Source organism: Scatophagus argus, chromosome 16 (genome assembly GCF_020382885.2).
Source record: "Scatophagus argus isolate fScaArg1 chromosome 16, fScaArg1.pri, whole genome shotgun sequence".
NCBI lineage: Eukaryota > Metazoa > Chordata > Actinopteri > Scatophagidae > Scatophagus > Scatophagus argus.
In genome coordinates this window covers 8261647-8278547 of record NC_058508.1, presented here as the reverse complement: position 1 = coordinate 8278547, position 16901 = coordinate 8261647, and the positions used below count along the sequence as shown (strand labels likewise).

Below are 16901 nucleotides of genomic sequence, written 5' to 3'. Positions count from 1 at the left end.
GAGCAGCTATCAAATCAGGCCTGTGCCATGTTTTGGTCATAAGCACTCATTGAGTGTGTTCCAGCAAAAGTTTGATATTTTGTGAAATATGCATCACTGCTTTCTTGTAGACAACTAGAAAAGATGGCTGAAACCTCTCACATAGGTGTCCATTAAATTATGAAGCTACAGCCAGCAGATAGTTAGCTTAGCTTAGCATAAAGACTGAATGGTGGGAAACAACTAGCCTGGCTCAGTCCAAAGATAACAAAATACCCTTACCAGGTATGTGCTGGACTATTTTTTTTTTCTCAGACTAGCTGACAGATGAGCAATGGAAATTCAAGGAAGTTAAGGGTCCTGGAAAAAGAATACAGTGTACGCACTATAAAACAATGTTTTTACACTTAAGTTTTTGTCCAAATTAAATGAGACATAAAGATACAGAGATAGAGGACTTCCTGTTCCCAGTCTACGTGCTAGACTACGCTATTAACTGCTGGCTGTACCTTATATTAGACAGATAGAGAGCTAGCAATCTCTTTGTCTAACATGCCATCAAAAAGAATGTACATTTTTAAGTCAAGCTATTCAAGCCTGACGTGACGTATAAAGAGCATGACGCTCTTTTCACGGTTTTATTTCTAAACAAACATTATCAAAATAAACCACACATGATGAAACAAAGAAATGACTGCATGAAAAAAAAAATCAACCACTTGACGTTGTATGCCAGGTTAGTCTGAGGTAGTGATTGGTTTTGGATGACCACACTGCCTTCAATTCAAGCAAGTTGATGCTTTAATGCTGTTTTTGTGATGATGTTTCATTTTAGTTGTAACTGATAAAGCTTGCTCTGTTTTCTTATGTTAACATCACTGAACTTCAGCTCTGGGAGGATTTGCCTTTTCTTTCACTCAGCTGGTAGGCGTCCAGTTCAACCACATTTTTTTTACTATTGGTCACCATTTCACAGAGTCCCGCTGGGGGTTGAGTGCCTTACCTACAAACACACCTTGCATGTATACTGAGGAAGAAATAACTTTGATGTCTGCCATATATATTTTCACATGTCAACCCAGAGTCCTCCTCCAAAGGCAGACCACATTAACCCTCCTGACCTTTCATCATGACAGACTATTGCTGCATGCACATGTGTTCAGAACCATGAAGGTTTCAATGTTTGTGTCTTGTGATAAAGATCCCAAAATTTCCAAATGCTACAAATATATTGGATTGAATTATAGGGAAATCCATATGTAATGGTGCATTAATGTAAACAAGTGTTTATTCTATTTCTACAACACATCTATTTTTCCAGGTCTTCCTACCCAAGACACCTCAGCTGGAGGATCTAAAGTAGTAAAGTAAAGGGCTGTGTGAAAGTGTGGGGTGTTGCCTCCACTGATGATGTCAATTGGGTGAGGTGATAGAGTGTGTGTGCGTGTGTGTGTGCGTCTCTGTGAGTGTGTGTTTCGATGGGCCTGATGAACAACATTCCAGAGATTCGACCAATCCCAAGAGCAAGAGCTTTACATTCTGTAAAAAGACTGAGGTGTGTGTGTGTTATGATGTTCTGTATAAAGTGGGACATTTTTAAGTGATTACTGGGCAGTGGTTGATATTGTTTTCTCCTTACTAGTCTTGACAAAATATTAATGTTGATACTAAGGCTAGTGCTCAGAATACATATTTATTTCAATATCTAACTATTACTTTCAAACATGTTTTATATAGTGCTTCAAACACTATAATTTTGAGCTTAATACATGTCCATACCAGTATAAGGTCAAATTAAATGAAATACAAGTAATATTAAAATAGTAATAATAAGATTGATTAATTATAGTTGAGTATGAAAACAGCAAACATGACAAACATGTATATTTTTTTAAATAAAGGCAGTGAAAACACAAAACAGGGTTTTTTTGTTTTTTTGATAATTCCAAGAAACAGTCAGGAAAATTAATGTAAAAATTAAAATAGTCTATATTTCATGATGGGTTCTTTAGAAAGAGACTTTGATACAACTAAATTCACAGAAAAACACTTGAGCTTCTTTTGTTTTTAACTTCTGAAGTGCTGACCTTTTCTTGACTTTGCTTTCAGTAAATGCAGCACAGACAACGAGCAATGCACAAGAAGAAAGCTGTAATTATTTGAACAAAATGCTGCAAAATGCAGCATTCATTCTTAGTCATATTGTAGCATTACACAACAGAGAGCACTTAATCTGAAACATTAACATCTTTCCAAAAATCTACAAATGTTTACTAATGAATCCAATGTCAAATAGTTACTGAAAAGATATTAATTAAGGAAGAATGTTAGCACTGTCCTGACCTGAGTATTGTCACCCTCATTTTGACTCGTTCTATGATGTAACGATTTAATGAATTTTTCTTGAAGTTGGCAAAAAACAAACAAACAAACAACAAAACACACCCACCACCACCCCTACACTTATCTTTCCTCTTATTTATCTGACTGTGTTTTTATCTACACACCTGTTTCCGCTTTCAGTTTTAGTTTTCTCATCCTTTGATGTGGAGGACAACATAACACTTTGACTCTTGTTGTATTCGAATGCATCCACATTTTGTTTCATATACAACAATTAAGTCATTATTGCTGTCTCTTTCATGTTTTATGTGAATCAGATAAAGTCTCACACAAGGTGTTGTATAAAGTCTCACTTGAATGAAGGCAATGATATATATATATATATATATATATATATATATATATATATATATATATATATATATATATATATGGTAAAAGTGAATGTCACTCATATGAACATTACTTGAGAAAGGTCATATATTTTAGTAACAAAAGGACATGTAAAAGTAAATTACACATATATTTATATACATGAATGTACTTTGGGTTAACCAGTTGTCAGTCTGATTGATTGCTGGATCCAATATTCAGCATTTTTCAATTATTGAAATATAAAGAAAAGAAGATAAATCAATTTAATGTGCTACTACGTAACTTAACTATCTTAAGAGTCTTGTATTCTCTAAAAAAATGAAAAAAGGAATAAGTCATCAAACTCAGTGTGTTTTACAAGTTTTACTAAGGAAAGGACAAATGTGATTTACGAGAAAATGAGTTGTTGGAGTGACATTACCTGCATAGCATTGCACACAATCATAGGGTACAGTACGGGAAGCATATTTGCCATGGCAATATTTATGTCTAGGCGGCTGTCACTTTCAGGCATTACTGCAAATAAGCTAATTGTTCCAGGAGTGTGTCGTGCTTAACCAGCAGAAATATGGTTTCCAGATGACAAGGACAACAGAATGCCAACGTCTATCCATTGGACTTGGCAAAACAGTGTATTATCTAATAAATGGTTTATTTTATTGGTCTTATTAGTTACTCTAATAAACATGCAACATAGTCAAGGTAGAAAACTTAAAATACCCAACAGATATCCCAATAGTTTGCTATGAAAAGTCCAGACAGCTACTACAGATGAGTGGCAGATTGTTGATTGAAAAACTAAATTACAAATCAGTAATCACAAAGACAATTACAAATAGAAGCACACATGCAGATAGTAGATAAAAGATTTGACAAAATGGTGTAAAGGTGTAAAGAACTGAAAAAGCAAAAACTATGGGCCAGTTAACCCAACTGAAACCAGCTGCTGATGGCAGAACAAGAGGACACGTGTTGTTTTGTTGCTTATGCATTTGATCCCTGAAACATCATTTTTTATTTACAAACACCACTGTAGCTGCTGGAGTGATAACACTGTACGACCCGTAATCTAATGAGTGACATATCCTGTCATGAAAATGGTACATGTTCCAGTGCATTGTCTTGGCTTTTATAAACTAAACATTCACACACTAATGCTGTTTTGAAGCTTTTCTCTTGCCTGTGATCAGGCTACACAATGCTGAACTAGGAGGATGGGAAGACATCGCTGGCTGTGAGTCAGTCTCAAACATAGGACAGTGAGAGAACACACACACTGCAGCATGTGACCTGGCCCGCTGAGTCACCAGTGTGTGCCGACGACACATCACTTCCTGTCTCCTTTTTCAGGCAGAGAAAATCTGATGAACCTGTTTTCTTCAGACAGCTGACAACCTCTTTGTTTGACTTATAAGACTATTATATGATCTATTCGCTTTATATATTTACATACTGTGTATTTAGATTATGTAGCTGATGTTTTGGAGTCCATTGTCAGTCAGCGTAGCATATACAGTCTGATTAAAAGAAATCTGAATCATTCAGTTGTTGCATTTTGAAAAGCCATAATTTAAAACAAAATATTAACCCAACCTGCAACAAAATTGGCACCACCCACAGAAACTCATACTCGATAGTGCTGTGTTGTCTTTTTGCTTAGGTTTTATGTTAATGAGACTATGTCAGTGACAGTCTCTTGTTCGTCCCACTATTGATGCTCATAAGCTAATAACTTGTTTTTCCTGCTGTACAGAATGAATCATTTTGTGCCCAGAGACACAGGGAGACTGTGTGTAATGGTATTCAGTCCTAACACAGTAGCTTGTGCAATATGTATGGAGTGTGTGGACAGCTAATCCGACAGACAGCCAAATAGAATAGGCCTGTGGTTCTCAAACTTTTTCATGAATTTCTAGTGAAAATAAAGCACTCCCGTTTTTACTGGGGACCACTCAGAACCTCCCCAGACCCCCACATATAAAACCACTGGGCATGGCAGCAACCACCGCCATCAAATGCAAAACTCAAATTGATGTTTGTGAAGAGCTCAACAAGAAATTGACAAACAATCTTCCTCTGTTGGTACAGGTCTGCACATGTTGTAGTACACTGTGCATACTGCTTTTGGACATGTTGGGATGTATCACTGTGCCAGCTCCATGGCTGCATGCAAGAGAAAAAAGCAGGCTCCATCTGTGGTGTTCTGTCATGTTCATCACTGTTGTCACAACATGCAAGTTGCATATTCTATTGCTGAGAACCTGAAGTCAAAAGTAACAGTGGGAGGAGGAGGAGACAGTAGGCCTGTTTTAGAGGTACACCACTGGAAAAACGTATTCTTTGATAAAGGGGACCTTTAGGCTTCAGCTCGACTGTAATGTGGAATGACTCCTGACGATGGTGAACGTACGTCCTGTCCTGAAATAGTTCTCAATTTCCTCCAGTGAGCGACCGCGAGTCTCAGGGATGCACACGGCGTTGAACAGCAGACAGAGCACACACACCACCATAAAACACAGGTAGGGCACGTACAAGCCATATTTGTCCACCAGGTGTGTGAAGGCGTGTGTGAGCATGAAGGCCGTCAACCAGCTGACAGTCACACATACACCCGAAGCCACACCCCTAGCAACCAGTGGCAGCACCTCCGACATCAGCAACCACGTGATTGGACCCCATCCCATGGCGTATCCTAGGTGACAACCAACAATGTGATGACAAAGCAGCTCATAATAAGTAGACAGTAGAATAAAAGCACAAAGAGTTATGCTAAGACACACAACTTTGTGAGAGGTTTATCACACTGGTGCATTTTGTTGAAATAGAAGCTAAACTGATTTGTTAGTAAGTGGCACCAAATAACCACACTGAAATGTCTGATAAGTTTTCCCATTTCAGTGAAATATGATCACTGAAACCAATTTAAACAAGTCAAAATACCAGTTTTCACGAGCATGAAGACATCGGCATTGACATGTAAATAGGCAGCAGTTAACGATGGTTCGAGAGGTAAGTAAAACAAAATGACCTGAGGACATAAGAGTTCTTAACTTGTGGGGACAAGACAAAGCATAATTTGCACCAAATAGCACATGCTTTGTTGAATACAAAAACACATTTTTGACAGGTTATCAAGCCAACAACGTTACCGCTGGCTTGTACCTGGGCAATGTAAAATATAATATATAGGAGTTTACAGCCATGCTAGCTGGTCTGTGTCTATGCTAACAATGACACAGTTAACATGCTGATACTGAACAGGTATAATGTTTATTGTATTCAAATTTAGCACGTTTACCAAGCTCGTAAGCTAACACGGACGTTAATAACACTAAACAGTACAGTACAGCTGAGAATGAAAGGAATGTAATTAGTTTTGCAGGTATTTTCTGTTGAACCAAAGTACTGGGAAAATCTGTCAAAAGCAAAGGTGTGATTATGTAAAGCATGGCTTTTCAATTAAATGAAATGCTTTCACCACCCACCGAATATAAACACCATGGTGCTGATGACAGGAATGAAGCTTGCTGCAGTGTTTCCACTGTGGGCGACGTAGTCCAAACTCATAGTGATATTAGGAGCGGTGGGGCCAGGAGGGCAGGCAGTGGTGTGGGAGATCATGGTCAGAGTCAGACTGGACAGGAACATCAGCATGCTCGACACGTAAAGCAGGGCTTTGCGTCCTGCCTTGTCCATTAAAAAGGCTGCTATGACAACAGAAAAGAGGCGAACCACACCTACAAGGGCCGCATCATACCTGACAGAGATGGAACAAGAATAGATCCATAGGTGGGACATCCTGGATATTGTAGTTGGTGATTGGCACAATGCTTGTGACATGATAGGTAGGTAAGTTAAATTTGCATCATCATCATGTAAACAGACAGTATAAGGAAAAGAAATTGATAAATGTATAAATAACAGATAACCAACTTGGGCTCCAGAGGGACATGGCTTTGAGAAAAGATGGGCTCCAGGTAAACCAGGATGGGCGTGACACCTGTCATCTGCTGCAGGAAACGCATCACCACTGAGATGAATATTGGACGATAGTAGATGGGTGTGGCCAGCTGTGACCATGTCACTCTACACTGTGTGCTGATGCTGTGCTGTATTGGGAGTCACACAGCATCATAAACATAAACATAAACATCACCATAGGCATTTGTACTGATTTATATGTACATATATATATCACTGAGGTCAATGTATGTGTTTATACCAACATTAAACCTCATCTAACTCATTCTTTAAACTTATTGTGTCAGTTTAGATTATCTCTTTTTACCCCAGTTGTCTGCCGCTTTAAGTTATTAGAAACACATTATGAAAGTTATGCCCCCTACCTGGATGGCCAGGAGCTCGGTGTGTGTGTCATAGTGTTTCCCCCTCAGCCAGCGGAGGGCCTTCTCAGCCTGCTGCTCTCTGCCCAGAGAGAGGAGTCTCCTGGGGGAGCTGGGCATGAATACCAGCAGCACAACCATCAGCAGAGCTGGCAGCTCCCCTGCCACTGCCAGCCACCGCCACGGTACCACCAGACCTGTACGTCATATGTGATATTGAGATTATGATAGCACAGCGTGCCACCCTGTCTCATGGCTACATTACATTCAGTTCTGTGGAGGCTGCTGTTAAGGTAAATTTGCTCCTCTACAAATGTTGAAAATATTTCCTCACGTGCGGGCAGGTGAACAAGGCACTGTTGTTGTTATCTCTTAGATGCATCACGCAGCCATTCAAATGCTACCTGATGAGACTCAGGCAGAATGTTCACATGTTCACAGAGGAGGTCATATTTGGGTTTTTATTCGCATCATGTTTTGTTAATATATGCTGATTTCCTTCCTCACTCTCTCACTAAAGTTATAGCAACAGAAGACCAAAATTTAGGTCTTCTGTTCAAAATTTAGGATTTGTGAGCACTGCTGGAAACATTTGGTATAATGTAAGTATACAACTCCTCATTCAATACCACATTATCCAGTGTTATCCACATTAAGCTAGTAACCAGCCAGAATAACAAAAAGACACCAACAAATGGAAAATTAAGCTCAAAATGCAGGGTACATGTCATGAATCGTCAGCTACAACTGCTCAACAACAGTTTCAACTAAATGTGTTCAAAAAAGACATTGTACGTTAGTATTTATGCAGCAGTATTTATTTGTTCTTACTGAGAGCGTAAAGGGATAGGGTCCCAAACACAGCAGTGATCTGGGGGCACGATCCCAGAGCCCCTCTCACTGATTTGTGGGAGATCTCTGAAATGTAAACCTGTGACATAAACACACAGACACACATACATACTCACATGAACACATGCAGTATGAATTCAGGTAAAAAATCCAAGAGAGTAAAAACATTCAAATCAAACATCTTGACTATTTCATTAATTGTTGCCACATTAACTCTGTGATTAAAAAAGGGCTATAAACTGTGTTTTGTAAAACAAAGCCTCGTATCAAAAAAAAGATTTTGTAACCATGGTAACCTACAGGAATGGAAGCTGCTGTCATCCCCCCAGCAACCCCTGTGAGGAAACGGCCCACGTGAAGCATCCACAGGTTCACAGCCCCTCCAAGCAGCATGTACCTACACATACAAACAGAAAGAATATGCAGACTCACACATCATCACACGTCTGTGAGTATAACAACATATATGTCCCTTCATTCAGAACAGAGAGAATGTACAACAAAGGTATGCACTGAAGAACCATTAATGAATTTCATCCTTTTGAAAACCAGTTTCTGTTTTTTACAGATGTACAGCCGTAATGTGCAAATGAGAAGAGTAGTGTGCAAATGAAAGAGTAGTGCGAAGTTTCTGTGCAAGATGGCTGCATAGTGCAATGTTCCGTGGGTGATTGTCAGGGAAGGGAGAGGGAGGGTGATGTGTGTTTGTACGGGGAGTGGGGGGTGAGGGGTGGTTGGGTGGGGTGGGATAGCAGCAGGGGCTACAGATGTCCTCCAGAGTTCCAAAGTGGTCATTTATTCTGTGTATAAATGAAAGCTGACCTGTCATTCATGTAGATGAATGACAGGAATGGCGGCTGTATGTTGTTGCTGAGACTCACCCAATAGACGACGGCACTGCTGACACCATGATGCTCAGTTTCCGTCCAATCATGTCATTGAGCAGCATGGCACCCAGCCCCCCAGCCGCCGCTCCCAGTGTGTAGATCGAGCCGAACCAGGCAGCCTGCTCTGTGTCCATCCTGAGCCCGGGGTCGGCATCGGGGCTTTTGAGCTTTGGCAAGACGGGAGATGAGTAGACCAGGGAGTAACCAAAACTGAAGTTTCCCAGAACAGCCGAGAAGACGGCGAGGAACAGTCTGGAGTTGTTAGCCTGGGGTGGAATGACGTGAACGCATTAAAACTCACATGATGGACAGTGTACATACAGGAGATACTTTCTGTCATAGTTGTTCCTGCTGCACTTACAGAATTGACTTAGGCACGTTCAGTCACAATACATTCTGCAAGATTTAAACTGCCTGCACATCACTTTTCATTTCTGTTTTCTGTCAGATTGCTTTTTCTGCACGTCTACTACTACTCATAATACATTCCCAAGACTTTTAGAGGGTCAATCAAACACTTCCTGCTTTTATGTGACATCATCAGTGGGGTTCAGAACACTATAGGTTTAATGTTATCTTAGAATTAGTTTCTTTGGAAAAAGATGATGTATGATGATGATGATGATGATTGCAAATAAATCACTTTTACGTCTTTGAAGGTCTCCTTGAGTCTGCCTCCTCATGTTCCCAAACTCTTTGATCAGATCTAATCAGTCTGCACAAAGCAAACTAGTTCTCGTCTATTCTAAGTTGGACTATTATGCCATGAATTCCATGACTAACTGAGCAACAACATCGAACTGCTCATCTTCCTTCTCCCCAGCTGAAAATGCTTGCATTATGCAAAATTTCATTAGTTACCAGACATTTCACATGTGAAACTGTTTAACTAATCTAAGAGCAAAATGAGCACTACAGTCCTACTTCCTCACACAAGTTAAACAGTAATCCTTAAATGAATGAGAGGAATTTATCTTTCATGTGCATCTTAAATCAATAATTCAGTCAATCACAGAGCAAAACTGTGAGCAATTGAGGTTTAAAAATAAGTTAAAGCAAGTTAAATATTTCCAACCTTGGATTCAGGTGATGCTGGTCTTTTGTTGAGCAGGGGAGTCTCTTCACCCATGACTGCAGCAGGAGCTTTTGTCACAGGTATCTGATTTATGATGTGTTGCTGGATCTGATATGTTTGCTGTCCTCGCAGAGGGATGAAATACTATTAAAGTCAAAAACGGCTGCCCTCTAAAAAATCCTGCAAGAGAAAAAAATCCATCAAGCTCCAGTGAAGCTTCCAATGAAGGCGATCATCTCTTGGATAATTTCTACTCTCTTCAAGTGATGAACTTGATCCTCCTCTTTAGAGGGAGTGAAGGATTTCAGGCTGACAGACTGAAACTGACCGAGGCTGACCGCATGTCAAGTGGTCAAAGAGAAAAGGAAACTAAAAGCTGAAGTTCACCCTGAACTTTCCCACTGTGAAACTGAGTTGAACTTGTGGTAACACTGAAAAGTTAAATACATTAGACTGCAACTCAAAATTATGAGTTGGAGCATTTTAGTCTCATCTTACATTTATAGAATAAGAACTGTCACAGATTGCTGACTTAAAATACTGTCTACTGACAGATTCAAATGAACCAACACTGACTTTGAAAAAACATTTTAGTCAGATTATTGGAGACAAGAATGAAAATTAAAGTCCCTAGTAAAGAAAAAACCCTAATGTTGCAACTCGCTCATGCACAGAAAGCAGAAGGAAGGGATCAGCACAATGATTCCTTGATTGGGACAGCCAAAGAGAAAGCAGAAGAAGCAGAGAGACAGATCTCCTGGCAGCTGAGTCAAGGCCAATAGGAAAGTACAGGTTGCCTCCCCACCAGCCCACACATCATAAAATTTACTGCTGCGTGATTACCAAGTACACAAACATGCACACAAATATTAAAGCACACACACTAAACTGATGTAAATGTGTATTAGTGTTTGGCTTGTTAACGTTATAACCAATATCAATTTTTTAAAATTGTTTCGAGCAGTTTATTTCTCTTTTCCTTGTGTTTTGTTCATGCAGGAGTGAAAGAGTTGCAGAAAGAAGCTGACTACCTGTTAAAACCATCTGCATTTCCTCTGAGGTCCCCAGCGATGTTGTGGAAAATGGAAAGTGTGTTCTTGTTCCATCTTGTGGGTGTGCTTCTGTGTGCTGAGTGTGTGCATTTATTAGTGTGTACAGTGTGTATCAAGACCAGCCCTTTTCAACTATGTATTTCTTCTTTCTTCTATTTTTTCCTTCACCTTCAGACATCCAGTCAAGGACCCAGGCTCCCTTCTCCATTTGTTCCAGCTCTGCTGCACCATGGGCTGCCTCAGGTTTGGCTACTGGTCCCTGATCCTGGTCCAAATGCTTCTCCTACAAAATCATCCTGTAAAGATGCAGAGAGTTGATCCTGTGTCCCAGAAACTACGACGACTCAACGAGCAGGTCGGTTTAGCTCAGACTGAGCACATCTGTGTACCTGTGTGTCATTAACAGCAGCTTTTTAATTAATTAATTAATTAATTACGTTGTTAAGCTGTTATATCATGTCGGTAGCCTATTTTTTCATAGCAAATTCCTTTAACTGTGTAAATGTTGGCCACATCAGGACTTCAATAAAACAACAGCAAGACAGCTAGCCTAACTGTTGGGATACAGGCCACTATCAAGTCTTCATTAACTCTGGGATCTATGGATATAAACCCTATTTGTTATACCATAGATACATGTATGTTTGGTGAGGGAAAGTATGTAAAATGTAAAAAGGACTAAAATCAACATCAGTCAGCCAAAATCAAACAGTGATTACTTAAGGCTGGATGAGGTGATGAGGCTTCTTGTTTTCTGTGATTGAAAATCAGTTTTGCTGATCCAGCATCTTTATAATTGTTGTTTTTACGGCACATTGATAAGACAGTAGCTAAATCTTAAATCATTGCAATGCACAAATGAGAAAAAAAGTAACAGATAAACTAATGCTAATCCTGCCAAAAAGGTCCCAGCATTAGCTGAGTAGGAATAGCTGCCATCTCTGCAGTTTCTGACTCCATATATGTTTTGATGTGTTTCGTCTACCCATTGATTACATTTTTAAAATGTATTTGTAAGGTGTTTTATGTCAGGCTTTTGACAGTAATAAACAATTAGTCTCAAAAACATATAAAACTCAGGTTTTACAAGTCATACATATGTTACACACTTTAGCTTTAATCCCCTTATCGCTGGCACTTGAAATACTCAAAAGCTCCTTGCATCAGTGATGATTATTCAAGAGGAAAAGTCATCACAAACATGCAATATGTGTTTTTTCTTCCTCTGTAGGTTTTACGTATTTTCCTGACCTTCCAGTCAGATACCAAGCAATTGCAGAACTGCTTGTGACAACACATTTTTTCTGTTAGTTCCAGCAGTTCCAGGAACTGACCCAGGCCCGTTTGGACAGGCTGGCCTTGAACCAGAACAGAAGCTTCTCGGGGGAGCTGGGAAGCCATATTCAGGCCCTGAGTGACCACTGGCATCACATGTCGCAGAATCTCGAACATCTCAAGGAGAGCACAACACAGGAGATAGATGGTCTCAGGTTAGAGCCTTGGATATAAAATACTGAGGGTTTAGTGTAAAAAATATATGAGCTTATATGAGCTCTTAGATAAATTCCTACTGGTTGTATTTGGAAAGTAAAGGCACCTTGAAAAGTAGAAAGTAGACTGGAGAAGAGGTAAAAAGCACAATTTGAAATAGGTAAGTCCAGTTGACTGTAGTTCAGCTCAGAAAATGACAGGAATTAGATTAGATCAAAATTAAATATTAAATGAAATATGCAAATGCATACTTGGAATTTGGGATTCAGTAAGCATTTTAGTAGGGTTAGAAAATAATAAATAATCATTATCTGACTATATACCTTTCTTATTCATATGCAACAGAAATATATTATTACTATGCAAATCTTATATATAAATGAAAAATTACAATGCCAATAAATTTCAGAACTAACCACTTACATGCTTTTCATACATTATGAAATATATTATTTTATCTACCATAATAAATATTATGAGTGATGGAAAATAGGTGTATGAACTTTGTTTGGACAAAAGCTCGCAATTACCATTTCAGCTCATCCCAAAGGTGCTGGATGGGGTTGAGGTCAGGGCTCTGTGTGGGCCAGTCAAGTTCTTCCACACCAGACTCATCTATGTATGTCTTTATGGACCTTTCTTTGTGCACTGGGGCACAGTCATGCTGCTATAGAAATGGGCCTTCCCCACACTGTTGGCACAAAGTTGGAAGCATAGCATTGTCCAAAATGTCTTGATATGCTGAAACATTAAGATTTCCCTTCATTGGAGGAAGTGGCCTACTTCAACTCTGAAAAACAGGCCCATAAAAAGGTGTAACTGGATACTTTTGTCTATACAGTGTATACGTCTTTCCATATGTTGAAATATTTTCCAGGTCAGTTTTGTTAATTGGATAATACTGCATGATTTTGAACATCATTACAAACATCCATCTTGCCTGAGGTTAGTCTAAGGTTAGTACAACTGGAACAGGCCTGATTTATGACATGACACATTTTCAACACAACAGTAAGAACTATCTTATTAACAAATATGCTCTTATGTTAATTATTATCCCAGAGAGTGGAGTAGGAAGCTTGAGAAGAAGATTAAGCGAATGGAGGGACGTCTGGCTTTGATGGAGAGGAACATGAGGGAGAACCGCCGCCATGTTCAGAAACAGAAGCCTGATCCCAGTCCAGACTTCTTCAACCTTACCCTGGAACTCCAGAGCCAAGAGGAAAGGTTGGCTGCCCTTCAGGTCCAGCGTGATGAGCTGCTCATAGGGCTGAAAGGCTTGCAGGAATCCTTAAAAAACCAGGCGTTGCGTGTGACCCAGCTGGAGGGCCGGCTCAGTGAGTTCCTGCAGTTAAATGGAAGAGGAAAAAGCAGAGGATTGTGGAGAACAGGAGAGCCCCACAACTCCAACATCACACCTCAGGAACACTATGGGAGAAGCCAGACACATAGAGGAGGGAAGCCTAGAAGGATTCTGGAAGGACATACCCAACCCAGACCAGATGATAACATCTATTCCCAGAATGATAATCACTCACAGGCAACAGCTCACAGCAGAAATCCCCTACAACCTCAACAACACCAAGCAACACCAAACCACCCCAAACATCACACCCAGGAGTCAAGACCTCAGCCAGAATCTCATCCACAGATGCACATCCCTTATGCAAATCTTAAAGCCCGATCCACAGATTTCCAGCCCCAGCCAGACTTTTATCATCCCCAGTCACAGATCAAGGTGCAGGCTCAGACAAGGCCTTACCCTGGCCAGGAGGAGCGGCTCCAATCTCTCCATAGTGTGCCTTATCCTCATGCCCAGATCCAGCCTGAGGTCAAACAACAATCCCAGTCTCAATTGTATGGTCAGAGACACCATCAGTTACACAACACCAGTCATCATCAACCCATCGCGACCCATCTCAAACCCACCAAAGAGAGACAGAGCAGGACTCACGTAGAGGCTCCTCAGCCCCAGGCTTCAGGTGCTCTCCCTTGGCTCGAGTCTGAGTCTTATCAGCCCAGGGTGAGTGGTTGGCCTGGAGGAGAGGAGGGAGAAAGTAACACAAAAGTGGAGTCTTCAGTGATCCACAACCTCCTAGGGCTCCCTGTGAGGCACAAAATCCCTGCAAGACCAGTCCCCAAAAAGGATGCAACCAGTAAGTAAAAGTTAGAATGCCTACTAAGGGTTTGGTTTGCTATGGTTTGGTATGTGTGATCTTGAATTCATTAATCATTAGTAAATGTTCATTAGATATTAGTCCGTGGCAGGTTAGCAGTAGGTTAGTTTAACTTGAAATAAAGAACAGGAGTAAACAGCTAGCCTGCCTAATAGAATCTGCCCACCAGAACATCTAATACTTAATACGAATTTTTAAAGAAATTATAAAAAACAACAATGAGATTTACACTGAATATACCTTCTCTCTTCCTCTATACAGTTTGTAATGTGGACTCCATGTTGGTCTTCCCCTCGGCCTCAGCAGATAACTACGTCGCTTTCTCCCTGACTCTCCCTGACCTTCCTGAACTCTCTGTGTGTTTGTGGCTCCGTGTGGAGGCATCACAAGTCGGCACCCTGCTCTCTTATGCCACAGATGACAATGACAACCAGTTAGTTCTGTATGGACGCCACTCCTCTGCCTCATCTGCGTCCTCCTCTTCCTCCCTCTCCCTGGACTTTGTCATTGGTGACCCTGCCTATCGCCGTCTCCCTGCTTCGTTGCTCCTGGACACTCGCTGGCACCACTTCTGCTTTGTCTGGTCATCCATCCAGGGCCGTTTCTGGCACTACAGTGACTGGCATCTCACGTCCGCAGGCTCCAACTTCAGAAAGGGTTGGGAGATTCCCGGAGGTGGATCAGTGATACTGGGTCAGGAGCAAGATGCTGTTGGTGGAGGGTTTGACCCTGCAGAGGGTTTTGCTGGGCAGATGGCAGGGTTCAGGGTGTGGAACCGGGTGCTGAGTCCTTCAGAGGTGGAAGGAGTGGCACAGGGAAGAGGTGTGCCCAGAGGGGTGGTGCTTGGCATGGAGGACATAAAAGAGGTGCATGGCGAGGTGCAGCAGGTGGCATGTGAATGTTTAGAGCACTGTGTGCATTTCAAAATATAATATTGGCAGAATATGTTAGTTGTCTCTTACTTGTCTGCCTGTTAACCAGCCAAAATAAAAACATTTTTTGTTTTATTTTATTGTTTCATGTTTCTAAATGTTCACTAACTGAACTTGAAGATAGCAGTGGTGAAGTATTCAAATGTTTTATGAGTAAGCTATACAAGCAGAGTTCTCTTAAGTTCACAGTTCACTTTAAGTATCAAACATTTAAGTACTCATTGTGCAGTAAAATGTCTTATTTTGCTGTTATAGCTGATGTTTTTCAATTGATATTACTGCTACTGATATTATTAAATCGTATGTTGAGGCTTGGTGCTGTACATGTTTAAGGCTGAGCTACTTTTTACTCTATACTGGTGGATAGTGTACTATACAGCAATGCATCATATTGTGTAAGAACATCATATTTTTATGGCTGTCCTGTGAGAACCGTGTATCTCTAAAATGTCAGCTGTTCATGGATTTAGAAAAACAGCCTGTTTTTCAGCTTTGTCACAATGAATTTTACAGCTACAGACAAGAAGGGTATGGAAAGTTTTAATCTGAAAAGTGAGTAACTAAAGCTGTCAGACAAATGTGTTGTAATACATGCAATATTTGTCTTTGAGATGTATTGAGATAGAAGTATAAAGTTCCATAAAAAGAAAATACTCAAGCAGGGTACAAGTACCTTGAATTTGTAGAGTGACTAAGTACATGTACATGTGTTACACAAAGTACAAACAGAATACAATTTATTGTGCAGAAATATCAGCAGCGTTTTGCTCACTGTTATCAGGGTTATTGATTTACCAGAAGTGGGACTATCATCTAAGCAATAACAATTTGAGTTTGGATCTGACCTCAACTCCATCCAACACCTTTGGGATGAGCTGGAATGGTGATTGTGAGTCAGACCTTTCGGTCCAACATCAGTTCCTGATCTCTCAAATGCTCTACAGCATGAATGGGACAAAATTCCCACAGAAACAACATTTTGTCTATATAGTGTAATTCCATTTCATGCTGCCTTAAACCCCACTACAGCTCAAAGGGAAATATTATACTTTTTCTCCACTACATCACACTGTTAATCACTGGGAAGACTACCTTACTGATCACAATTCTACATAAAAACATGATGAGCTTATAAAATATACACTATAATAAATTAAAATTACCCAACAGTATATAAAATATCCAAAAAATAGGCAACTATAGAAGTGCAAAATACATCATTAATTATAGCTGTTTAATATAACTTTTAATAACACCATAAGAAGCATTTTTTTTCTTTATTGCAGTATTTCCATTTTTACTTCAGTGACTGATCTGAATACTTCTTCCTCCCTTGTGGAACTGATGTCTTTGCTCTCAGAGTTCGGTTTTTCCGCTCTCAAAACAGCTACAAAC

The 16901-nt window shown here is 40.2% G+C and overlaps 2 protein-coding genes across 2 annotated transcripts; one reads left to right on the top strand and one right to left on the bottom strand.

Annotated features, from left to right (window-relative positions):
* Positions 1–3721: 3721 nt before the first annotated feature.
* On the bottom strand, positions 3722–10580 carry slc2a6 (solute carrier family 2 member 6). The gene is made up of 8 exons (XM_046416119.1): positions 9855–10580; positions 8774–9045; positions 8193–8289; positions 7872–7971; positions 7044–7237; positions 6631–6806; positions 6183–6454; positions 3722–5389 (listed from the first exon to the last, which is right to left on the bottom strand). The coding sequence occupies exons 1-8, from the start codon at positions 9906–9908 to the stop codon at positions 5061–5063; spliced, it is 1494 nt and encodes a 497-aa protein (XP_046272075.1). The 5' UTR covers positions 9909–10580; the 3' UTR covers positions 3722–5060.
* Positions 10548–16170, top strand: LOC124073706 (pentraxin-4). Its single transcript, XM_046416118.1, has 5 exons — positions 10548–10943; positions 11081–11261; positions 12218–12396; positions 13460–14553; positions 14836–16170. Exons 2-5 carry the CDS (start codon positions 11136–11138, stop codon positions 15504–15506), a joined length of 2070 nt encoding a protein of 689 aa, XP_046272074.1. The 5' UTR covers positions 10548–10943; positions 11081–11135; the 3' UTR covers positions 15507–16170.
* The last annotated feature ends 731 nt before the right edge of the window (positions 16171–16901 follow it).